The 26,597-nt window shown below is 39.8% G+C and overlaps 1 protein-coding gene across 2 annotated transcripts; it reads left to right on the top strand.

Annotated features, from left to right (window-relative positions):
• The first annotated feature begins 1,238 nt into the window (after positions 1-1,238).
• Positions 1,239-24,281, top strand: rrn3 (RRN3 homolog, RNA polymerase I transcription factor). Of its 2 annotated transcripts, XM_017434643.3 has the most exons (17): positions 1,240-1,513; positions 1,707-1,763; positions 3,777-3,866; positions 7,537-7,666; positions 7,815-7,874; positions 8,894-8,957; positions 10,273-10,342; positions 12,501-12,599; positions 12,745-12,840; positions 14,960-15,083; positions 15,973-16,103; positions 18,225-18,355; positions 20,025-20,212; positions 20,338-20,446; positions 21,012-21,164; positions 22,739-22,823; positions 23,538-24,281. In XM_017434643.3, the coding sequence occupies exons 1-17, from the start codon at positions 1,418-1,420 to the stop codon at positions 23,685-23,687; spliced, it is 1,833 nt and encodes a 610-aa protein (XP_017290132.1). In that variant the 5' UTR covers positions 1,240-1,417; the 3' UTR covers positions 23,688-24,281. The 2 variants fall into 2 exon arrangements, with proteins under 2 accessions (XP_037834653.1, XP_017290132.1); XM_037978725.1 differs by lacking the exon at positions 22,739-22,823 and having other exon boundaries at positions 1,239-1,513.
• Positions 24,282-26,597: the final 2,316 nt, after the last annotated feature.

Here is a 26,597-nt window from a genome sequence, read left to right as displayed (position 1 = left end):
CCCACACACACACACACAGATTCAAACAATTCAAGCTATATAAACCTTGTTTTCTTTAAAAAGCAACTGAAGGCTGATTATATTAGACTAAACATTGTTTTCAAATGTTGACAATAATCCGTTTTCTCTTGAGGCTTTTAAAAGTTTGGTAAAAGTGCATGAACCAGGAGTCTCATCCATTAACAAGCACTACAACTAAATAGGTGAACAACCCGCCAATAAACTTTTCACAAACCATTTGAGATTTTGAATTTTGAAGGCTGCTTTTTTGATCAGATGAGCTTTTAGTTAAGTTTTATGATAGTATGTTTACATGTATTTTTTTTGTTTTAATATTTTTAATGCTTCCATTTTCTCTTATTGTATAGTATTTATTTAATAAATTTTATTTAATTGTGAAGCACTTTGTATTTTGAACCTGTGAAAATGATAAATAAATAAATAAATTAATAAACGTTTCTTCTTTTACTTGATCTAAAGTGTCGCTCTGGCGCCCCCCAGTGGCGGTAAGCTGCATCACGTGAGACCCTTACCGTCCAAACCAGTTTGAAAGATTTCAGCCCAACATCTAATCCAGTTAGCCTGGTCTCCTCTGCTAAAATATGTTCTGTGGACTAATTTGAATAATATGATAACACATTATTGCAGGGTTATGTTTTAAATGTGAATATGTTAAAAATAAAACTTCTAAGGTATTAACACTGTAGTGGCTGTAAATCTGATCCAGAGCTTTTGTCTGAGCTTTTTCTTTACATTGCTTCAGTAATTAGTTTCTGATACTTTTTCTTGATTATGTTTCTCGAAACACATAAAGATTAGTTCAACATTCATTTTTATTCAAATGCTAATTATATTAGACTAAACATTGTGTTCAAATGTTGACAATAATCTGTTTTCTCTTGAGGCTTTTAAAAGTTTGGTAAAAGTGCATGAACCAGGAATCTCATCCATTAACAAGCACTACAACTAAGTAGGTGAACAACCTGCCAATAAACTTTTCACAAACCATTTGAGATTTTGAATATATATTACTGATTTGATGCAGCTCAGTGAAAAGCACTAGAAGAGTTCTTTTTTCGGACAATACAGTGCAGTCATTTCTAGTTTTAAAGACAAACAATATAATTGCTATTACTCACTAAAACAACAGCAAACTAGACAGAAAATTGAAAAAAAAAAAAAAAAAAGAAAAATGAACTCGCCAAAGGAACCAAGCGGAACCTTGTGAGAGGGGAGCATTTCAATGTAACACCGTTTTCCCCACTTCCGCAAACATGGAGTTCTTGTAAAACGGGTCCATGCGCTTTTATTCTTCTTCTTATCGTTCAGTCAGAAGTTCGTAGTCTAACCAAATGAACATGGTTATTTTCTGAGACTAACAGTTGCTCGAAGCATGAAGTTCGCTCCTCGGTGAAACATGGAGGCTCACGGTCGGGACTTCCTCAACTCGCCGCCGACCAAGACGGTCAGATTCGGAGGCAGTGTGGCCGAGACACTGAAGAAATATGGACAGGTGAGTGGGAACAGTGGGAACACTGGGTCGGCCTGATGCTTCTGGAAGGTGTTGAAATTATTTTGTCATACTAAACACAACACACAAGAAGAGGCTGTCATGTCTAAGATCTGAGTTTGAGACACTTTCTGATAACATTTAAACTGGAGTTGGACCACATCACCTGATAAGTCCCTTTTCTGTCTTTTTGAAGGGAGATCGTTGTGATTATGAACTGCTGAAACATCAGCTGGCTGATCCTGACATAAAGGTAGGGTGTGATGGAGCTGACCCTGGATCTGTGTGACAGAGACACAAGTCTGGTTGTTCTATTCTTTTCTATTGTGTCATTTCTTAACAAAGACAGTATACAAGAAAGCAAATCAGATTTAAATTCAGTTTAGTTAATCCAATACAGTCAGATTAAGTAATTACAGAATGACAGTTCTAAAAACAGTTGTCTATATGAGGAAACCAACAGATTGTATTGAATCTTCACTTTCAGCAAGCACAGGGCGATGGCTGACAGTGGAAAGGAATCTAATCTAAATAATTGAATTCAGGTGTTCCAATCACTGCCATGGCCACAGGTGAATAAAATGAAGCACTTAGGCATGCAGACTGCTTCTACAAACACTTGTGAAAGAATGGGTCGCTCTGAGGAGCTCAGTGAATTCCAGCATGGAACTGTGATAGGATGCCATCTGTGCGGTTGTGAATATTTTCACTAGTCAATATTCCACAGTCAACTGTAAGTGGTATTATAACAAAATGGAAGTGATTGGGAACAACAGGACCTCAGCCATGAAGTGTTTGGCCACATAAAATCCCAGAGTGGGCTCAGCAGGTCTGCAGAGTCAGCAGCTACAGACCTCCAGACTTCATGTGGCCTTCAGATCAGCTCATGAACAATGTGTGGAGAGCTTCATGGAACGGGTTTCTGTGGCAGAGCAGCTGCATCCAAGCCTTACTTCACCAAGTGCACTGCAAGGCTTCAGGTGCAGAGGTGTAAAACATTCTGCCACTGGACTCTAGAGCAGTGGAGACATGTTCTCTGGAGTTAAAACACTCTTCTCTGTCTGGCTATCTGATGGATGAGTCGAGGTTTGGTGGTTTCTAAGAGAACCGTGTTTATCTGACTTTATTGTTCCAAGTGTAAAGTTTGGTAGAGAGGGGATAATGATGTGGGGTTGTTTTTCAAGAGTTGGACTAGGCTGCTTAGTTTCAGTGAAACAAACTTTTAATGCTTCAGCATACCAAGACATTTTAAACAACTCCATGCTCCCAACCTTGTGGGAACAGTTTGGGATGGCCTTTTCCTGTTCTAACATGACTGAGCACCAATTCTGTTCAGCAAGAGTTGGAGGAGCATTAAAAAAAAAGCTAAGGAATTTATGATTGATACAGACAGTTTTATGTCTGGTGTAAATGAACTGATCAATGAAGGAAACACATCTTCTGCACTTTTGTCTGAAGGAAAATGACATGGTCCATAAAGACATAGATGAGAGAGTTTGGTGTGGAAGAGTTTGACTGGCCTGCACAGAGTCACATTTGCAGAGATTCCCCCAGAAAAGAGGCTAAGCCCGGTGGTAGGTGGCGCCGGCTGATCATCGGCCCACCGTGATTTAGTAAAAGAAAAAGTATTAAAGTTGACAGGAAAGTTGAAAATATGTCTATTTATTATGTGATATTGTAAGATATTTGTGTCAGGTATTTACACAACTACAATTTTACAAAAAGGTGCTTTTGTATTACTTTTTTCAACAAAAATACAATTAAAATAAATACAAATTGACTGACTAGCCTAGAGTATGAAAAACATTAGAGATGTTACATTTTAATTATTGGGTTGTTTATTTATTTTAGTCAGTGTAATGTATTTATATTATTTACTGTTTACCTTAGCTTTTTTGTGCTGTCATCTCAATGCTTGTTCGATGATGGAGCGACCGTAAATGCACGTTCAGCACATATTGCCTATACGTCATACAAGGAGCTTCAATGAAGACCCTAAAAAAGTGGTCCACAAAGAAGGTGTTGAGAGAATTTCAAGCATTGCTGCTTTTAGTATAATAACACCAAGAAGAAACAGTCCTGTCTTTACTGATTTAAACAGAATAAAGAAAACATAAAAACATTTTCACATACATTACATGGAAATAGGTTTTTTATTTCTTTCTTTCTTTCACTGTTTTGCGCAGCTCATTCTGTCTCATTTGTCCACGCACTGAATCGTGAGGAAATCCATGACTAACAGTGAGTGGTCTCTCTTCTCTGACAGGATGCTCAGATTATCAACTGGCTGCAGGAGTTTCGGAGCTGTATGACCCAGCTGACGAAGGACCATGAACAGCTCATTTACACCTTATTGGTGAGAGAAGGAGAAGGGTAGCCTCTAGGTTTCTTTTTCTGACTGAAGCTTTTCATATTTAGCTGCAGCAATAAAATTTGTCTAGATCTAAAAACATCAGTCAGCTGCATTTTGTTACAATAAATCAAATACAAATAGTATTTAATGATTTATAAGAGTTCATAAATGAGTTGTCTGTTTGGTTGGTTGGTTGAAAACTACTTCAGTAGTATACATGAAGCCATTGTAAAATAAATTAAAAAAATGTAGAAAAGGTTCAGTGGTTTGCTGTGGTGTGATAAAATTATATTCAGCTTGCAAATACATTTGTTTTTTATACATATGGCTCCACTTTGCCAAGTGACTTTTTCTTCCAGTGGTTTAGAAGCAGTTGCCACTTCCTTCTTAACTCCAGTTTGGTGATAATTTCAGCTCATAGATTGTCTGTCATTACCAAATGCCTCGCAGCATCTCTTCATTAACATCCAGCTTCTCATGGGACCCCAACTCCAAGTTCTGGTGGTGCTGCCTCACTCAGTTAGCACTTGCAGACTTAATTTTTGTCCAAAGACTTGACATTTATCCAGATATGACTCAGAGGACAGAAGGTTCTGATAACCCTTCAAACACATAGCTGTGGCATGCCTAAAACGTCTTCCTTGAATCGGGCCTGTCTCTTCCCAGTTGGACATGCCCAGAACACTTCCCAAGGAAGTTGTCCAGGGGTATCCTTACCAGATGCCCGAACCCCCTCAACTGCTGGATGTGGTTGAGCAGTGGCTTTTCTCTGAGCCTCTCCCGGCTAACCAAATTTCTCACACTTTCTCTAAGAAAGAGCCCAGCTACCCTCTTACATCACTGACTGACTTACAGATTGTTAGTTTACTCAAAATTACCTGTTAAAGTTATACCAATCTTGCTATTAGCTAGAGTTACTTAACTGATGTTTTTATTTCTGTAATTGCTTTTTGATTAGTATTCTTGATATTTTTAAATGGTTCCTCTTAGAGGAAAGTTTATTCATGTTTGTTAGTTTACTCAAATTACCTGTTGTAGTTATACCAAACTTTTCTGTATTTCTGTATTTGATTCTGTTGTTTCTGTGTTGTAAAGCACTTTTGATCTCCTTGCTGCTGAAAAGTGCTATATAAATAAATTTCACTTCACTTCACTTCACTTCACTTCACTTCACTTCACTTCACCATGCAGAGAAAACTCATTTCGACTACTTGAATCAGAGATCTTGTTTTTTCGGACACTACCCAGAGTAAAGAACTAGTCCATTTTTCTATGGCTGGGATAGAACCCACATTCTTCCTCCTGAATCTAAGGTTCGACCACCATCTGGACTCTCTTTTCCCTCATCCCTGAATAGACCCTACCAGGGAGGCCGAGGAGTGTGATTCCCCTGTAATTGGAACACACCCTCCGGTATCTCTTCTTAAAAGTGAAGTGAAGTGAAATTTCTTTATATAGCACTCTTCAGCAGCAAGGCGATCCAAAGTGCTTTACAACACAGAAACAACAACAGAATCAAATAAACAACAATCAGGTATATACAGTACATAATCAAATACAGCAAACATCATAATCAAATACAGATCAATCATGTATAATCTAAATGAAATATAAGATAATCTAAATAAAATCATGAAACTAAACATATCTAAACATGAGCTAAGACAGTCAAAATAGTAGATAAAATAATCTAAATGAAATCATGATAAAGTTAAATCTAAACTAAACAACAATTAGGCTAAGACAGTCAAAATATGAGCTAAGATAAACTAAACTAAACTAAATGTAAACAAAAAAAACCCTTTCTAATAGTACCAGAAGGCCCCCTAAACAGCGAACATTAGAATTGCTAAGGGAGGGGAGGGAGGGAGTGGGATGACAGAGATGACTCAGAAACAGCGGAAAGTGTGTGTAGAGGTGGTGGAAGACGATATGGTGCATGATGTGTGTGCGTGTGTGTGTGTTTGTAGAGAAGTCCATGAATCACGTCACAGAGGCCATTGTCTTTGATAATGATGGAATGTTTATCAGCCAGCCCAGAGCAGATCCACAGATGTCCTTAGGCAGGAGGGTGCAGAGCATCTTGTTTACATAAAATCCAGGGACAAATTGAAGATAGCTGGCCAAGTCCAGCATCAGAGAAGCCAGAATTTACAAAACAATAATTGTTTTGGTTCAGGCAGACATTGTGTTTCTGTCTGCTTTGAAAGTCTTGCTGATACTTCTCAATGGCGAATCCAAACAGCCAAAATCCAGGACCATTCCGCCTGATTCAAGCGAGCAACTTTCTCCAAGATGTAACCAATATTATTGTTCACGAGTCCCGGAACTGCAATTCAGTCTGCGGTCCTGTAAAAGGATAGCATCCAACTTGTGATTCAGCTCCCGTAACCACACAGTTTGATTGTTGACCGCCGAACCCATCAAACGAATTTGACGGTTCAGGAGACAGAGAGAAAAGAAACACGTCCGCCTTCCACCAGGAGCAGAGAGAAAGAAAAAAGGGGGAACCACCACCCCAGTCTGCCAATCTAGTGGGATTGTCCTGATGTCCATGCAGTTTTGCAAAGGTGTGTCAACCAAGACATCCCGAAAACATTCAGAGCCTTGAGGAACACAGGGCGGATCTTGTCCACCCTTGAGCCCTGCCACAGTGGGGCTTTTTACCTACTTCAGCGACTTCAGCCCCGGTTATAGACAGACCCACCTCAAAATCTCCAGACTCAGCCTCCTCCATGGAAGACATGCTGAAGGATTGAGAAGGCCCTCAAAGTATTTCTTTTATGTCCAACGACATCACTGGTTGAGGGCAACAGCACCCCAACTCCACTATACACAGTGTTGGTAAAGCACTGCTTCTCTCACATAAACTGTTGGATGGTTTGCCAGAATCTTCTTAGAGCAAATCAAGAATTTCTATCCAAGACCTAGTTGAACTCCTCTCACACCCGAGCCTTTGCAACGGTTAGGGCTGTGGCTTGCTTGGCCTGCAGATACTGCTCAGAGCCTCTGGAGTCCTACCAGCTAACGAGTGCCAGAGGAAAATCTGGCAAAAATTGTGTAGTGTGTCCTCAGCTTTAGTCTTCTCATAGATTGTCATCTTGTAGACTGTGTCATCAGCTAGTTGCTTCTTGTTAATTCAGACCAAAACCAGTTGTTCCACCTCATCAATGACTTTTGGTCACTCCCTTGGCCATGTCCAATTTTTTTTTTCTTATTGTCCTTTTTCTACAGATAGGTGCACATTTTTGAGGGTGGCTGGCTGAATACCCTATCAAGGTTGCTCATTTGTACACGTTTCTTAATAATCTCCTTTTTGACCTCAATGGTGATAAAGTCCTTCACCTTCTTGCCTGGGACCATCTGCTGTTTTGCAGACATTGTTGCAGGCACAAAAAAAACACAAACACACACATACACCATCGAGTCAGTGTATGTGAGGCAGCATTATTGTACTGAAAAACAACACGAGGGTGGCTTGTTTGCTATGCGCAAATTTGTACGTTGAGGAAACTTGTTTTTTGGAAAGTCCACATAATTTTTTTTCTGAAAAATTTGTGTTTAGGCAAATTTGGATTTAGAAATTTGACTGTACATAATTTATTGTCAGACAACTAATGAGCAAGCTGACAATCTGACCATACTGACAGACTGTGTGTGTGATTGCTTTCAGAGACTTCCGTGGGTTGGTCGTAGCCAGGCTGTGGTGGAGGAGTACATGGCCTTCCTTGGTAACCTGGTGTCAGCTCAGACAGTCTACTTGTGTGCCTGCCTAAAGATGGTGGTCTCACACTTTACTCCCAGTATGTTTCCCTGACACCAAGGCTCAATAATCAAGTTTCTTTAGCAAACCCTCAATTTCAGCAGAACACATTTGTGTCAAAGTTGGTTGGTAATGTTTGTTGATTTATTGGTACTCTGTCAAGATGAACTCGTGTGTTTGTTTTTCAGAGAGGGTCACTATCCATGAGGGAGGAGTTGATATCTCTGATTCAGATGATGAAAATGAGAGTGAGTACCATAGTTAGGGCGAACGGCCAATGCAAGGCATTCACCACAACTCCACACTCTCTGTTTCTGAACTGAGAAAGCTCCTCGGATGAGAAGCGAAACGTCTTCAACTACAGAATAGAAGTCCAGTTGTTTTTGTTTTTTTAACCTTTTTTGAATTTACCATGGCCTGGAGGACTGAGAATCTACACCAACACATATTTTCTTTGTTCATACTGATTAATGTGGAATTGAGCACACATTGGACTACTGCCTTGACACTCCTGCATTTAAATATGCAAATAGAATCAAAGATTTTCTGCAGGGGTGATTCTCTTCTCTGCAGGGTCAAAAATGATGTGTACTCAAGGGAAAAAGGATGAGGTGTTTAAACTTTACTCATGTGTTTCTTGACATATCTCTTTGCACTGTGCCATTTGCAATATTAAGCATAAAGCTGTTTTTGGTAAAGGTATTTCCCTCACCACTCAATATCCACTCATATAATTCCACACGTAGGTGTACAAATTGCTCATCACGCATCTCTGGTGTGTTCAGTAATTGTTTTCACACCATTAACAACTTCCCAGCATGCCCTTTAAGTGTTACCAATGGACCAGTAACTGTAGGAACACCAGTCATGAAGTTGGTGTAGCGCTGGGAACATTGTCAGATTCATATCATAATTCAGATAGTTGAAGTTTTGAGTGGAAAAGAGTGTTTACCTTGTTTTTATATGTGCACACCCTCTGTACATGATTTTCTTTGTGCTACACTCTTATTGTATTGATTTATTATTGGAATGTCTCATTCCTTTCTGTGCAGTGCTTTATACATTATTTATCATATTTTTGTTGTATCTTGGAATAAAAGAATGAGATGTTTATATGAATAAACATAGTGTAGCAAGTGGAACTGTTTAAAATATGCACATTTGAAATATGTCAAATGCAGCGTGTAAGAAATTGTGTGAGATAGACTTTTGACATGAATAAGTGAAAATGTCAGAAACAAACAACTGTCCTTTTTCCTTTTTGAAGACCTTACCAACAACTTTGACCAGTGTCACCAAGCACTTCAGCTCATCATCAGATACGTTCCCTCGTAAGTCACTTATTGTATTCTTCTTGTTTTCCTATTTGTCAGACCCTCCAGGATTTCGCGATGTTGCGATCGCAACTATTAACGCAAAATCAAGCAAACCCTACGATATCGCAACTTTTTGCAACTTTGCCCAAAACACTGCAATGTTCCCGCAACTTTAACCCAATATTTAATGTTTCTAAAGTGATTCGCCACCGTTTCTGCGGTCTAGTCTCTTCTTTGTGGGTTTGTGTAGTGTGGAATACAAAATAACCCCAAATAACTCAGGAAGAAGACACGTGACGTCACTTCCTGTTAACATCAGAATGCCGGGAGCGTGCAGGAGCAGCGACCGAAGCCAAAATGTGCGCTAATGCTTCACATTTGCCCACAAAGATTTCAGCAAACCAGTTTCCTCCCCAGCTGCAGCTGTTTTGCACGTCCTGCAGTGTAATCATGGAACATAAACGCATCGACAGACACTTTGTGTCTGCAAAACATGTGAGGAGAGCTGCAGACCAGGGACAATCCAGAAATGCTCATGAATGTCAGTTTAGAAGCTATCAGTTCTCAAATAAAGCACCTTTTGAGAATGTCAATGTTTGTTGGTAATTATCTTACAAAACTAGGAAGGATTTTTGGTTTATATATTAAAAGTTATGGTTTTTTATTGATTTTAGTAAAAAAAAAAATCACAACTTTTCATTGCAACTTTTAGGAAAATGCCCCAAGAAATCAGGCATTTTAGCCGCAACAATCACAACAAATGCCCGCCAAATCCTGGAGGGACTGATTTATGTTGTCTTTTAAATAGTTATAGCAAAGCTCTCTAATTCTCAGGTGTCTTAGCTTTTATAATGACTATTTTATATAATAATCTATTTAGCATTTTCCTTCAGCTTTTTATGCACATTTTAGGTTATGTAGGAACAGTTAGATGAAAGGAAAAAAGGCTTGAAATGTCTTATTGTTTAATGCTTTGAAAAGCTGAGAACTTAGTAAATTCTATAAACACATGTCTATGGAAACAGGTTTAGCAAAAGTTTTGTTATGATCCTGTACAGAAATGGCCATTTTCATGCAAACTATTTGTGTAACTATTTTTGTTGATTTTATTAACAACAAAAACACATTTTTTCAGACATTTTGCCCATCTTACTCAGCTGTTTGTTTTCTTACCAATTACTAATAAAAAATGTAATCCCTTAGTACAGACAGGATTTTTCTCACTCATCAGAACCAAGATTTGTTGATGTCAACAACTGTACGATAAATTTCACTTGTAAATTTAAACAAGCTGTTTTTCTTAAAGATTTGTTCTCTCTTTTTGGTTAAGAACAAGTCGCTTTCTCGTTCCCATTCTCCAAGAGAACTTCCCCTTCATACAGAAATCCTCCAGAACTCTGGTAAGAGACAGCTTTGACCTGGTGACAGGCACAGTAACCAGTCTTGGAAAAGAAAATTCCTTGCTTCTGTGTAGTTATGAGTATGATAATCCACCGTGTGCAGCCTGTTGCAGCACTCCTGCCTTTTAGTTTACGTTTTAGCTTTTTCTTTTACATGTAACTATTTTTACCTCTGTGAAAGGTGTTAATCATTTTGAGTTGTGCCTTTTCTATGATGTTGGTTGAGAAAGCTTTATTTATTCTTCTAGTTGTAGAGTTTTTAGACTTTTAGTTGGAGCTGCTGAATGGACTGTTTACACCGGAGATCAGCTGATAGCCAGAAGCCGACTGATGTGAAAAGACCAGTGCATGCTCCTGTGGAAATCTGGAGAAAAACTCATAAAGGATGCAGAGGAGAAATAAAATGGTGTGGGTAAAGAGATGGATTGGATCAGTGGAGAATTTTGCAGAAAAGGAGGTTTAAACTGTGTCTTCCCAGACAACAGAATGGATGAGCTACCAATGCTAGCCAGGAGCTAGCTGGAGTGTTGGGAGTGCAGCATCATGTGCTTCGCTGAGACATGGCTGCATCGAGGCATCCTCTCTGTCGAGGGTTTCCAGACAGTACGGGCCTATAAGATTGCCAACGGTAGTAGTAAGCCTAGAGTAGGTGGGTTTTCAGTTCTCAGTAACAGGCGATGGTGCATTCCTGCTTGCAACATGGATAAAGAGTAGATCCCTGGTCTTACATGCTGTATGTATCCTGTTAAGGATTTGTTAGTTCCCAGTCCTTTCAGGTTGGCTTTTTAAGAGAAGGATCTGGCCAGGAGACAACCCAATTTATTAAGAATTAATAATAATAAAGGAGTCCGGAGACATTAGCCATGACAGCATCAGGCTGCGTCTAGCAACGTCTGACTAGTATTTATTGTAATCCATAGGGGGGCCCAGAAGAAAATCTTTGGGAACCACTGCTTTAGTGGATAGGGAAATAGAACTTGTTCTCCTGCATGCTTATCAGCGGCACCCCGATAAGTGAAGTAGTTCACCCATAGCATGATTAGACCCCTGCCACGTATGGCCTTGAATCAAAGAAAACAACATAAGATTCACTACAGAAACTAATAAGAATGTAAAAATGGTCCACATCTCTTCAATCCCAAAACCAAGCCCCCCTTACTCTCCCCCCTCTTCACAAGCCCTCTGCTTTCCTCCAGTCCACACCACCACCACCATCATCATCATCATCATCCTCCCACCCTTCTCCCCTCACTGCAACACTACTTCTAGTTCTTTCAAGGTTTTTTATAAAACAGTTTTGCAAAATGGCTGCAAAGACCAGTCTGTCTTTATGCTGTCTCTGGCCCTGATGGAGCCGGCCACATCCTGCAGAAAGAAAAAGGCATGAAGCAGTACTTCACATCCTTGATACTTGATGGACTGCAACGCATTAAATGTGTGACAGGCGTCTCCCTCCTATTAGATTTTTAAAACATGATAAATTAACTCAGATTAGCAATTCTATTTGTGGTTAACTATTTTTTGGACTAAATTCAAAGTCCACAGTGTTAGAGCTCCTCTGCCTTCTAAGAAAGCTGAGGTCCTTTGATATCTGCAGGACAATGTGAGGATGTTTTATGAGTATTTAGTGAGTGACCAGCACTGTCTGCTGTAGTGTGCTGGGGCCACAACTTGAAAGTGGCTGACTGGTGATGTTGTGGGAGTGCAGCTGGGCTTAATGACTGACAGGGACAGAAAGAAGATAGTTGTCCAAATGTCCAAATGAAATATTCCTGGACAACGTCGTCCACCCACTCCATAAGATCCTGATTGAGCACAGAAGTGTCTTCAGTAACAGGCTCCACAGAATGATCCACAACAATAATAATTTCAGAATACAGATTTCAAGACAAAATAAAATGATGCATCAAAATATCGATCTTGCTTTGAATGCAAAATACAAACAACAAATTTAAAGAGTTTTAAAAAAGATTCTGTTCTGTAGTTGAAGAAGTTACATTTCCTATTCGCAGAGCTTTCCTAACACCAGCGTCATGACAAAAGGAAGAGCTTTTGAAAAGAACACACATGGGTGTAGGAATTTTCAGCAGGAGCTACATTGGTATCCTGCAGCATTTCTTTAGAAATGTTCTAGTCAGTTATGTGTTGTGCTTTACAGGAGTGTTATGTCCACAACCTGCTGAGGGTGACAATGTACATACCATCCGTCCGCAGAGATGTGCTGGAGCTGATCGTAGGAAAGCTGCTCAAACTGGATGTAAGTTGTACATCTGTCAACCTTTGAAAGACATCTTCATATTTACCTCCTTTCTCCATGTAAACATCTGTTTTTGTTGTAATTTCCACTGGTCCACATACAATACATGATGACTTCCGAGTCCTGTTGTTAACTTTATTTTCAGGTAAGTGCATCCCGTACAGATATCATGGAGGCTGAGGAGAGGGCAGCTCAGAACCAGGAGGCAGAGGAGCACCTAGAAGAGGGACTCTTTGACATGGTACCACTTATAGAGTTTTCTGTTTGCGTGTTTAAATGAGGATATTTAAAGCAGTTCCAAAGATCACAGGAAGACTGTGTTATTTCATGCAGTCCACAATACCACTGGCATAAATTACCTTTAACTTCAGCTAGGGCTGGGCGATATGGCCAAAAAAAAATCTCGATTTTTTTCATCCCAAATTCGATTTTCGATTTTAATCGATTTTCATCCTTCCTTTGCTTTCTTAAACAGAAATAACAAATTACAGAAAATATTTTCAAAACCTTTTATTTGAATCATCCCTTCTGGGACTGGCCCAGTTTTTGTCAACAAAATGTCTGTTATGCTCATATACGGCTCCATTGTTCGACTGGACCATAAGTCCGTTGTTGCAGAAAAAAAACTCACATCCTCCAGCTCTCCTGATATCTTTTCACGTGTGTTGTTGTACAGATGTGGCAGGGAAACTTCGGTGAAATGTTTGTGGCTAGGTATCAAATCATTTTCTTTTAAAGATTCTTTTAAATTTGCTCTTAGTCATAGTTAAAACAATGTGACTTAGTTTTTAATGTTTTTCTAAGTTGCCAGGGCACATCACACCATGTGTCCTAGTGTTTTTATTTTTTAAAAAAAGAACAACATTTTGCTAAAAGAATAATAACGGACTCGATCAGCTTCTGAAGTGCTGTCACCTTTACAACCTTAACAATAAAAGTTACGTTTTTTTCACAGAAACCCAACAAACATCAATATAAAGGAGCTCAATAATACCACAATATTAAAAGATAAAAAAAGTATTTTTTCTGATAAAAATGCAGTTTAGTTTGTTCAAAAATCAAAAGTGCGAGTAATCTTCTTATCAGTGAAGGCTGATATTATTTTATCAGTTTGTGTCTTAATGTTTTAATTTTTACTGAGGCTATTTTAAAAGTGATTTTTCTGTTTTGTGACAATTATCACGTTTTCTTATTAAAAACCTCAGTGGCTTACATGACTGGAGTGTAGTGTTTGAACTAGTAATATTATTTGATTAAACATCATACTACCATTCACTGTTATTTCTTCCATCTCTTCTCTGATTTGAAGCAAACAGATGTGGGACAAAAACAGCATATCAGCCCGCCTATACTGTGAATGTCCTGCTCACATCTGTAACAACTGACCAGATAAAAACCAAAAACAGACTCTTGATTGTTATTTAAGGTGACGACTCTTCTTCTTCACTCCTCATTGCTTCATAGGAGTGTGTTTAGTGACAGGCTGCTGTCATTACCACGCTCCACAGAAAGACTTATTTGTGTCCCAGTTCACATGGCTGTAAAACACCTCCCAACTGTGGCAAGTCTACCAGTCTGTTAAGAGTGAGTACTTGTATAGCACCAGGCTACTCAAAGGGCTTTACAGCACAATCTGTCCCCTCATTTACCCATCCACACACATTCATACAGCCCTCTGCATGAAGTCTAATCAGTCCTGTAGATCAAATTCCTACACTTATTGGGTACATCAGGGAGCAATGTTTGGTTCAATGCCTTGCCCAGGGACACTTTGATATGTGACTGCAAACTGCCAGGAATCGAACCTCTGACTCTCTTATTGCAGGATGACTGCTCTAACCACTGATCCATAGCCACACACAAATTCTACTTTAGACTTTCATGCTGTAAGTCTACAGTATCAACAGACATGATACAGAAAATGAACATTCAATTTATTACCTTAGTTTATTTAACGAGTTTGTTTAATGCATTTAAAGGGTTTATTTAATATTTCTATGAACATTCAATTGATTAGTTAATTTAGTGAAGTGAAGTGAAATTTATTCATATAGCATTTTCCGTAACAAGGCGACTCAAAGTGCTTTAATGAAATTTAATGAGTTTAATGAGTATTTATTGCATTTATTACTCTTGTCAGAGTGGAAAGGTCTAAATATTAGTTCAGCCTGCAGTTTTTAGGCCCAAAAATGTAATTTTTTAAACAAATTTAATTTAAAAAGGAGGCGTCACACACCCCCTGTGTAATGAACCTGGAACCCCTCTAGGGGTCGCTAACCCCATTGCTCTAACCTGAACACTGAACTGAACTCTGTGTTTTTGGGTTAAAACACCACTTCTTGTGTGTGTGTTTCTGGAAGGATGAGGACATGTCAGCAGACCAACCTTCCAAGATGAGTGTGATGACAGATCCTGTAGCTGAGAGGCTGGACACACTCATGGCTGTATTCTTGGCTTACATCAGAGACGTCTGCCATGTGGACGGTAAAGAATCATGCATTTCATGTTTAACACTCAGATTTCAGTTTGATACCACCATCATCAGGCTGAAAGTTTGCACCAGACTATAAAAATGGTTTTTATTTTAAGCCCTGTTTAGATGAATATCTGCTGCTTTGAATGGAATGAGTATTTTAAACTTTTTCTTAGTGAATACATTTCATCAGATATACATATCAATTGAACTGCCTGCTCCTCCAGCATTTAATTTTCCTTCTAAAACAGTAGTTTGAGTTTTAATGCAGGAATATTCGTCCTTTAATTGCAATTTTCCTTATCTCTGTGTTATTTAGCTTTTGTAACAAAGAACTAGATTCACACTGTGAAGAGCAGTTGTTAGATCTGTTGCCTCACAGTAAGAAGGTCGCAGGAATGCCTCCTGGCCTGGGGCCTTTCTTTGTGGAGTTTGGATGTTCTCCGCAGTAAGAAGGTCGCAGGAATGCCTCCTGGCCTGGGGCCTTTCTTTGTGTCTCCTCTTACATGCATGGGTTTTCTCTGGGTACTTCAGTTTCCTCCTACAGACCAAAAACATGCATGGTAGGTTAATTGGCAAGTCTAAATTGTCCGTAGGTGTGAATAAGACTAGAAGTGGTTGTTTGTCTTGTTTGTCTCTATATGACCTTGTAATGGACTTGCGACCTGTCCAGGGTGTCCCCCCCCCTTCTTTTGCACAATGACTGCTGGAGATAGGGACCAGCTGCCCCATGACCCTACATGGAAAAGTGGGTAAAGAAAATAAATAGATAGATGGAAAATAAAGGTGTGAATGCTATTTCAGCAGCTGAATGGCTTTAACATGTTGGCCTGCTTGTAAATGGAACAGTTTTTTTGTCATCCTACTAGTTGGTCTTCAGTGCTTTGTCCTCTCTTCCAGGTTTGTTTCATGTGGAAAGAACAAAGGAGCTGTACAGAGATTTGTTGAGTGTGTTTGATAAGCTCATTCTGCCGACACACGCTTCCTCTCATGTCCAGTACACAATCTTTTATCTCTGCAGCTTCAGACTGGTTAGTATTCACTGTGCTGTGTAAAAATAAACTTTCTGCTCATTAACGCTCATTGTGTACAAAAGCTCCTTCATCAGGTTTGATCCTGTGTGTCAGACTACAGGCAATGAACAAACAGGGGACCTTTGACCTCTAACTTCTGAAGTTCAGGCATCTGTGTTTCTGTTTAGTCTGTAAAAGTAAAAACCATAGTTTACTTTTTATTGAATAATTCTAAATCAATGAAAATAAACAGTAGTAGAGAATTTCTGAATGCAGTAGCTGCCAATGCAGCTACTGCCTGAAAACTCAACATCAGCTTTCTACTATAAGGCCTGAAGTAATTTAGGACTTAGTTTTGTAATATTTGAGATATGACAGAACCAAACTTCTTTTTTAAGAGAGTCTATCAGCTTTATTGTGACACTCTAGGTTAAACCCTTTTCCTGCTTACCCTTCATTTTGCAGAGGCTCCAATTCCGTTCTTCTTAACTTCAAAAGTTTAATCGATTTTACTGGATGTATGGGGTGGGAGGTGCGTGATGGAATAAAATAATTAAAGTTCTAGCATTTCTTGAAAAAAAATGGGTGTCGCCCGAGGCTCTTTCATGCCCGAGTGTTAGACTAAGATCATCTTACGATAAAAAATAACAGAAATATAACTATTTGGTCAAACCTTAAAAACTAACGTTAAACACAATTTCATGCGATATTGCAAGTTGTCACCTTCAGAATATATGTTGTCAATGACTAACTGCTTCAACACCATCCAGGGTTTCCCCCAGAAAAGAGGCTAAGTAGGTGGTAGGTGGCTGTTTGCCGGCCAATGATCGTAGTAAAAAAAAAGATTAAAGTTGACAGGAAAGTTGAAAATATGGCTGTTTATTATGTGATATACTGTAAAACTACAATTTTACAAAAAGGCACTTTTGAAATACTTTTTTTAAACAAAAATACAATTAAAATAAATACTAATTGTTTGCACCTAATTTAAGTGACATTAACAAATAAATTAAAGTAACATAAATGAAAAAGTGCAAACAAAGCACCAACACACGTCTCACTTCCAGGCCAATGAATAACAACAGAGAATTCTGACAGACAGACAGATGCTGTGCTTTTTGTGGCACAGGCTGCATGTTGGATCACTACATGGAACAACAAAACATCTAATGCTGAATTTAATAGCATCATTTTACTGGTAAACAAGGATAATATTTTCACTAAGTGAAAACATGCTTACCATATTCAGTCTTGTAAAGCCACCTGCTGAATTTCAGCTCAACTAACCATTTTTGGTTAAACCCGCTCGTTTGATGTTTATTGCTGTGGCTCTGACAACATGCTAACTCCAGGTAGCTGAAGGAGGCTCGGCCTCAGGGCTCATTAGAGTCACGCAGGACTCCAAGCTGATGCAGGTGAACCAGCTCCGCTAGAGCAACAAAATCCTCCATTTTGAACGGAGCGTGGTGCACGCGGTCCGCACCAAGTTATAAAAGGTGCACGACGTGACACCACACGGGACCTTGGCACAGGGGCGGGGACAGCGTGATTACGTCACTGCTGGCGTGCGTTCCCTCACGCGGTGAGGCAGATAAAGGCAGTGGTTTTGGGGGAGCGGGTGGAAAAAACGTGTATAAAAAATGACGCATTTATAATAAACAAGCAGAGCTTAGCCTGGTGGCCTGCCAGGTTTATAATACACTGGGGGAAACCCTGCCATCATATTTTAGCACAATATCTGTAAAATTGATTCAATTATAGTTGTTTTTTATGTTTTTTAAGATCAGTTTGCTGTGGAAGAGCTCCAGAAGCTAAAGCTCGACCACAACAAGTTTGCTGGCACCAAGTTTTTTTAAATGTTGTCTATGTCATATGGCGTGCTGTATGTTGTGATGTATTATTTGTATGCTGCAGGAGTTGTGGATAGAAAATTGTGATGAAAAGACTTAACAGAAAAGACTAAGGCTTATGCTTTGGCACTCTTAACTAGAACAGTAAGTGATACATTCTACAGGAGGATATATTCTTTGAAATAATCTGGCATAATGTAGAGAACCTGTGCATATGACAACACTCACACTCTTTAAATGTTGACACTTATTCCTCGTGAGGCATCAGTTCTCTGTATTATTGTCTCAGGCCCTGGCAGAGGCCTTCCTGGATCACGTGTGGAGGATCCTGCAGAACCCGTCTCAGCCTGCCATCCTTCGTCAGGCTGCTGCTGGGTACCTGGGAAGCTTTCTTGCTCGAGCCAAGTTTGTCCCTGTATTGTGAGTTAATGTGTTGTTTCTGCTGAGGCCACTAGTTTACTGGGCTGCAGCTGTTGAGACTAGTTGGTGAATGGCATTCATGAGGGAGTTTCCAAAATGCTTCAAAACAGATTTCAGTTCAGCTTTAAACTTTGAGCATGTTAAAAAATTCACAAAACAAATTTTAGAGAAAATTCTAAATTCTGGAGCACTAGAGCTGTATTTTTTGTGAATTACCACTTGACTATTTTTCTGCTACATGGACACGTATGTATTTTAACTTCACACTATATGTTATTTGCACTTGCAAAATCAAATATTCTTTAAGGTGTTTGTAAACTACCCCACCCCCCAAAAAACAAAAAACTGTAATCTCTGAGCCACAGTGTAGTTTCCTTTCAGCTTCACGAGAGCTCCTGAGGTCTCCTGTGTTCCTGCACCATTACAACACTAACTATTAACCTACATTTTGTTTGTTTTCTTCAACTCCTGCAATCATTGCTTAAATACACGTGAGCCACAGACTCAGTGCAGGTGGACTGAAGCAGGTGCTGCTTATAGAGAAAGCACAAACTACTACTACTAGTATGAATTTCTTTAGGAGTTAAATGCCTGATTTGAATAGAGCTATTTTTGCAAACTCTTGTAGAAAACCTTCAATGCAGCAATAAAAAATAAGAATATTTTAAAACAATGCATTGTGTCAGATTATTCTTCACTTAAGTTTATTTAGTCTTTGCTCAGGTTTAAGCATTTGATCCTAAGTTCATAGCACACTTTGATCCTCTGAAACAAATACACAAAAATTAGAGACAGTGGTTACAAGAAAAAGATGACATTTACACACTTACTGTGTCCTGTGTTTTTATCTGGAACGAGACATGCAGTCAGTGTTGCCTGGTCTGCCATGTACAACAGGAAGTGACTTTTGTTTAGCAGTTGGAGGAGCATTTAAAAAATAAACAAACAAAAAAACAAGCTAAGGAATTTATGGTGATGGATACAGACAGATTTATGTCCTGGTTTGGCCCCCAGGGGATTGTTTAAATTAACTGACCAATGAAGGAAACACATCTTCTGCACTTTTGTCTGAAGGAAAATGACAAGGTCTATAAAGACACAGATGAGTGAGTTTGGTGTGGAAGAACTTGTCTGGCCTGCATAGAGTCCTGACCTCAACCTGATAAAACACCTTTGGGATGAATTAAAGGAGAGACTGTGAGCCAGGCCTTCTGTCCAACATCAGTGTCTGACCTCACGAATGAGCTTCTGGAAGAATGGTCAAATATTCCCATAAACACTCCTAAACCTTGTGGAAAGCCTTCCCAGAAGAGTTGAAGCTCTTACAGCTACAAAGGATGGGCCAACATCATATTAAACCGTATGGATTAAGAATGGGATGGCACTCAAGTTCAGATGCGTGTGAAGGGAGGTGAGTGAATACTTTTGGTAATATAGTATATTTGGCTCGCTGACTATATACAGAATATAAATAAAAAGATGTCTTTGAACATTTAAGCTTGGTCTCAAACACTCAGTATTCAGAGAGACTGGAACTAAAAATGTGCCCTTTTTTGGCGATTTTCAGTCACCAACTAGTCTCCAACAGTAGCAGCTTAGTGAAACACTGGCTTTAACAACAGCAGTAGGTTGAAGCTGGGTATGTAATCTGGTGTCTCTTGTCCTGCAGGACTGTGCGGGCCTGTCTGGACCTGCTTCTGTCCTGGATTCATCGCTACATTGACAGTCAGGACAGCAGCGGCAGACAGGTGTGTTGTGACATCAGCCTGCATGGACCCTTCTATGCTGCCTGCCAGGCTGTCTTCTACACAATCATCTTCAGACATAGAGCCATCCTGGAGGCCAACATGAAGAAAGGTACAACAGTAGTCATTCCATTGCTCCTAGTTTGCCTTTTAAATGGAAAACTTCAGTTAATCAGTTAGCAGCAAGGTGGGGCGAACACATGTGCTGATTTCCAGGTTTCCCTGTTTGTGTGTCAGGTCTGGAGTACCTGCAGAGTCTGAACCTGGAGCGGGTGGTTCTGTGTCAGCTGAACCCTCTCAAAGTGTGTCTGCCTTCAGTCACCAGCATGTTTGCTGCCATCACCAGGTACATGCAGGCTGTCGGTCCCACACACACACACACACACCCACACACACACACACCCAGGATGGTTTTAGACAGAATCCTTTCCAACTGTAAAGAGAGGAAACAGCTTGGATTTTGAAGGGAATATTTGGACAATTTGGAGAAACAATTAGATTTTGACCGTACTGATGAGCTAATGACTAGTCTGAAGCAGCCAAAACAAAAGTGGACCGCTGCTGTCTTTAAACAACTCCAATCTTCAATACTGTTTTATGGACCTTTACACTGTTGTCAGTAGGGCTGCCACTAACAACTACTTTTACTTCATTTAATTGATTCATCTAAATGACTAATTTTCCTCCAAATATCATAATGAACCATTTATTTTTGTTTATTTTAATTTTAACAGTCAACTTTTACTGTTACATTACTTTTACTTTACTTTCAAAAATCAGAAATATCTCTTTAAATTAAATCAGAAATGAAAGTGAGTAATGGTACTTTTCCCCCCCTTAGAGCTCAGTTGTAATAGACAGGAAGTAGAATTCAGACAGCTGACAAAGTTCTGCTCGTGGTTTTGTTCCAGGAAGTATCAGGTGGTGTTCTGCTACACCATCATAGAGAGGAACAACAGGCAGGTTCTGCCAGTGGTCCGCAGCTCTGCAGGAGGAGATGGAGTGGGCACCAACACCAACCCTCTGGACAGCTTCTTCCCCTTTGACCCCTACTTACTGAAAAGGTGCTCTGACAGCTGCTTCTCTGGAATCCCTCATGTCAGAATGCTGAGTCAGCATTCACACCACTGTTTCCCATCTAACTACTTCAGCATACTTTCACCTATTCTAACTATTTATACATCAAATCATTCATCTCATTCAGGAAATAAGTGCTATGACTTGTTTATTGTCATTTTTATGCTTTTTAAAAAAAATACCTATATTTACAAGCATGTTCCCCATAAACAATGTCCAGTTTCTCCTCATTGGTCTTCCTCTGAGAAGTTGTAAAAGGGATTCTTCAGTTGTGGCGCGGGGTGAAGCCCGGTAGCTTTAAAGCAGCTTTGCAGGCTTTTAGGGTTGTTGTGTAGCTTGTTCTTCCTGAATGGAGTCTTTATCAGCTCCACACATCCTGAATGCTTCATGCACTCAAGAAATCATCTAAAGCAGAAGATATAAACTGTGGTTCATTATCAGTTGTAATTGTGCAAGTCAGGAATTCTATGACAGTGTGTGTTGTAACATGAGGAGTAAATGCTACTACATGCCATTGACTGGGTGATGCAAACCCGCAGTTGTAAGCTCCATGTTCAAATAGACCCACTGTGTCGACAGCACTGTGTTGAAACTTGACAGGTTGTAATGGAGCAGGAGAAACACCAGCAGTTTTGTCACATTCCTGAGTTCTCTAAGGTGTTGTTTAAGGCAAACCACACCCTGGTGTCCTTCATGAGCCAGGTGCACTTAGGAACTACGACACGTCCTCTGCTGAATGTCAGTGGTGACTATGTAGCCAGTTCATAATGCACAAGAAAGTCAGCTTTGACTTCTTCTGGAAGGGGTTTCTTCACCTTAGGCCATCCTTAGTAAATTATTAGTTGCAGTTTTGTAAGTTCAGGAAATTCTTCACATTTACCTTTAAAATTAGAAAGCAGGAGGACAGCCAGGGGAGGAGAGATTTCTGCTTTCTCTGAGACAAAGTCCTGTTCAGAATCTTCAGGGGAACATGTGGCAGTTTGCCATTATGTTCTGACTTCCTGGTCAGTACTGGAAACACATCAGTCCAGCTGACTATTGTGCAATTCTCATGCCAGCTCTATTCATTCCTTCAGTTTTTAGCAGAGTGGTGAGGGCTTGTGGATTAGTTCTGAGCGTGAATCTGTGTCTCCACATGTCCTCCATCTTTCAACAGCTCATTCACAGGCAACATATATTTATCTGTCATTTCCTGCAAAGGATTAAGAAAGTATCCATCTACAAGAGCTTTGTTTTCTATAGTGGAGTACTAGCTCTTGCAGTGACTCAATCACTGTTGTTTAGCTTATTAAAAACTTGCTGAACCAGGAAGTTAAGCCCAGGAAGGCATGAAGAGCTGCATGATCATCTGGTGCAGGACCTTCAACGATTGCAGTCAGGTGATCCCAGGAATGGAATCCAAATTAGCTCTTGTTGAAGTTGATCTGTAGGCCCACATCTTTAAGGCATTGAAGAACAGCTTGAAAGTGTTCTTTGGATTTCCCATATAATATAATATTATCCTTATATAATAGCTCTAGACTCCTGAGTTATAAATTTGTGTGTGCATGTGTGTGGATAGGTCTGGTCAGCTGATGGAGCCTCTCTATCAGGTCTGGGATGAGCTGTCAGACACAGAGCTACATTCAGTTGAGGCAGGCTGGCAGGTAAGACAGACTTTCATCACCTGCTGCCAAAGATCCATATCTGTGTCTGCATGTGTGTGTTTATTTGTCTGGACTAATGGACAGATTTGAATGAGGCTCTAAAAGGAAATATTGGATGTACATCTACAACTGGTTAACTTTGGAGTCAGTCCCATTGAACATGGTTGCCACAGCTAAATAACCTTAGCAAACACGACAATTGCTATAACTCAGCCAGTTTTGCAGATTTTAAGTGGTAGTAGCTGAGAGTATCTTCATAATATACTCCTGAGGGCTAACACATCTTATGAGATTTCACAATATCACAAGAAATTGGCCATAATCTCATTTACAATGTTTGACTAAACTCACAAGACATCTTAGTGTAAAAGTCTTAATAAAAGGCAACAAGCAAATGTTAGGCTTTCATTTTTAAAGTATTTTTGACCCCAAATAGCAACGTCCTAGATGCGATTAACCTTAAATATTTTTTGCTAAGGAGCCTTCTTCTCTCAGACACTAATCCTTTTGCTCAAACTTCTTCAAAGAAGTTGATAAAATGATGAAGAAAGCTGCTAAACTTGTACATTTTTGTATCACTTTAGTGTGAAAAATTGTGGATTTCTATACTTTTTCACTCCTATAACAATTAACCAGTTTGTTCAGCTTTTCTGGATAAAAACAAAAGGAAAAGATGACTAAATTCTGATGGTAGTTTTTCATCCTGTGTGTCAGGGCTCAAAGGAAGACGAGGATGACTTCCTGCGTGGGGAGACGCCGCACACTGAGGGTATCCTGGGAATGACGCCCAGCTCGTTTGGTTCAAACATCTGCAGTCCGAGCAGTGTGGGTTCACCCCCCCACACCCACCAGCAGCCATTCTAGTTCAGCTCCTTCATCATGAACTTCTTTGTTCTGACACCTAAAAAAAGACATTTAAGGTTGAACAGAGCAGAGCAGCAGTGTGAGCACAAGGCTGCACAAAGAACTTTACCAGCTCCCTCCAAAACTACCACCATCTGAGACATGGCTGTCATCTGCAAACCAAAACAAGTCCTTTGTGTTGCACACTGAAACTTAATGTCCCGTTCAGAAAAGAAAGGAAGCCCCAGCATCATGTAGAGACCCAAAGCTCAGTGATAATTAGATGAACGTTAATGATCTGAGGAGGTTTCAGTTTTAAACTGACTTATTTATGCAATGAACAATTTCTGATTCCTTTTTGTACATATTAGGTTTAAGAGGCTGTAAATTAAAGACAGAGAAGTTTTATGGAGAACTCGTAGAGCTCTGCTGCTTCCCCTGAAGCTCCACTTGGTCCAGGATGAGCCGTAACACAAACACAGAGCAGCTGTGAAGCCTGAGCCTCAGAGAGCAGTGTGACTTCAGTAAAACTGGGCAAATCTTCTGTTGTTTGTCATACACAAGTAAAAAATAAAACTGTGTGTGGATACAGATCGTATTCACCCACTTATAGATTATTGTTTCTGCTCTTTTGTCACATTTACATGTTTCAGATCATCAAATAGGTGTTATTATCAAACAAAGACAACCAGAGTTAATCCAAAATACAGATTTTAAATGATTTCATTTATTACTTGAACAAAGCTCTCCAAACCAACCTTTGTGAGAAAAGTAATTGCCTCCTAAACCTACTAACTGGTTGTACCACCAACTGCAACCCAACATTGTTGAAAGTTTTTCCCATGACTGTGGAGGGATGTTGCTGCTGCGCTTCAGATCATCGTCCTGCTGCAGAACCCACGTCAGCAAATCCTCCTTCAGGATTCAGGATTGCATTCATTACAACAAGTCCTGACTCTTAACTGAGGCATGTTCTGGGTTCTTTTGGGATCACCTGGATTGAAGACATTCTGATCAGCCGGTCACTCCTAGGGGGGTTCACCAGGTTCCATGCTTTCTCCATTTGGTTTTCTGATTCTTCAGGTCTGGCAGTAATCAGGCCTGGGTGTGGCAATTGGATCTGAACTCAGCTTTATTTTGTGGGGTTTTGAGTTTTTATTTGTGGTTTTGTTTATTGTTCTCATGATTTCGGTTTATGTTCAGTTACTCTTGTTGTTAGTTTGGGTCTTGTTACTTGTACCTTTGTTTTCTGTCACCATTCACTCTTCCCCAGTCACTCAGTTGTCTGTCAGCCACACCCATCTACACCTGTCCCTGCTCTGTAATCATGCCACCTGTTCCCACTCACCTCGTTATCCTCAGTGTTCAAAACCCGGTCACTCTTTCCATACCTCACTGGTCCATTGTTTGTTTGCTTCTGTCCTGCCCGGTCCCGGTCCTGTGCCTGTTCGTATTTCTGTTCTTGTTTGTTTGCTGCCACGTCAGCTTTTTGTTTTGTTTGTTCTTTAGTTAATAAATTAGTTTTATTTTAAAATGAGTCTGCACACTGGGTTCGTCTCCGTCATCTCCACCCGACATGACATATATATTTTTTTTTTTTACTTATTACTTTTGTCAGTTATTTCAGTGATCTTTTTAACAAAACAGTACCAACAAAATTGACTGCGTTTGTGTATATTTTAATAACATTTATTTAGGTGAATGGATTTGGCCCATACTTCAGAGCGGGGGTAGGTGACCCTGGTCCTGGAGAGCCACTATCCTGCATGTCCTTGTTTCCCGGCTCCAACACACCTGGGGTGGGTGGCCTACCCCTGCTTTAGAGCAGGGCTGTTCAATTAGGAGCCCCTGGGGCACATTTAGCTTGTGAGTTCAGTCCTAACAATCAATTAGTTCACTTAAAATAAAACTAAACGTTAAGTAAAAAAAAAACACTAAGGAAACTTTAAAAAATGACAATGACAAATATTTCCATCAGAGAGGTGATCCTGATATGTAAATGATCTACAACTCATCTGCCAATCAGTTAGTTTAAAATACTACATTTTAAATCATAAATTAAATGTATTTAACAGCAGTACTTGTCGGATGTCTGGCCCCTGAGCACTTTAGTTGAACAGCCCTGCTGTAGAGACGGCAGATTCTGCTCATATCTGCTGTTTAACAGTAGCATCTGCTGAAGGAAATCAAGTTGGAGAAAACAATCTGGTACAGTTTCATAGTTTACCATGTTTCACTGTGGATAAAATATGGGTTTGTGAGATTTCCTCTGCCAAGGAGTTTTTGTTTTCAGTAGCATTTTTGGTGAGTTTGTCTGTTCGTCTTGTCCAACTGTTAGTAAGATTACTCTGCAACCATCAAACTGCACAGCTGGACACCTCGTGGGTCCAGATTGATTTCAGGGTCACGGGGTAAAAGGTCAACGTCACAGGTGGACCTTTTGTGAAAACCTTGTTCATGTCAAACTGCAGAGCTAGCTGCCTCGTGCGTTAAGGATGATCCCTGTTGGTTTCAGTCACAGGTTTTACCTTTGTCAAGGTTTTTAGTAGTATTGGTTTGTTTGTCCATTCATCTGTTAGCTAGATTACTTCAAACTAATGAACAGATTTTGATGACATTTTCAGGAAGTGATTACATTTAGGTGGTGATGTGGATCACAGTCCAGATGGTACAAGAGTTCAATGACATCAGTGTCCCTATGGCCTTAGCAGAGGTTTGCACTCATGCATGCTGCATTTATTTACATTTCACACAATGTCCCAACTGTTTGGGAATTTGCTCAGTAGATTAATACCACAAATGTAGCAGAAAAATGGCCAAAAATATAGAAAGAAAAATAAAGATTGTAGATTCGCCTCATACTGTGGACAACGGTTTGTGTTTGAGAAGTGGAACCAGAGCCCTAAAAACTAAAGAAAACACAACACCGGG

The sequence above is a fragment of the Kryptolebias marmoratus genome, linkage group LG12, assembly GCF_001649575.2.
Source record: "Kryptolebias marmoratus isolate JLee-2015 linkage group LG12, ASM164957v2, whole genome shotgun sequence".
Lineage (NCBI taxonomy): Eukaryota > Metazoa > Chordata > Actinopteri > Cyprinodontiformes > Rivulidae > Kryptolebias > Kryptolebias marmoratus.
The sequence above is the reverse complement of the archived record's forward strand: the minus strand, read 5'-3'. Positions and strand labels throughout refer to the sequence as shown.

Coding starts and splice junctions, on each gene's coding strand:
- rrn3 (XM_017434643.3), top strand. CDS start 1,418: ATGGAGGCTCACGGTCGGGACTTCCTCAACTCGCCGCCGACCAAGACG. Junction 20,213..20,337: donor GGAGGCCAACATGAAGAAAG/GTACAACAGTAG, acceptor TTTGTGTGTCAG/GTCTGGAGTACCTGCAGAGT. Junction 20,447..21,011: donor ATGTTTGCTGCCATCACCAG/GTACATGCAGGC, acceptor GTTTTGTTCCAG/GAAGTATCAGGTGGTGTTCT.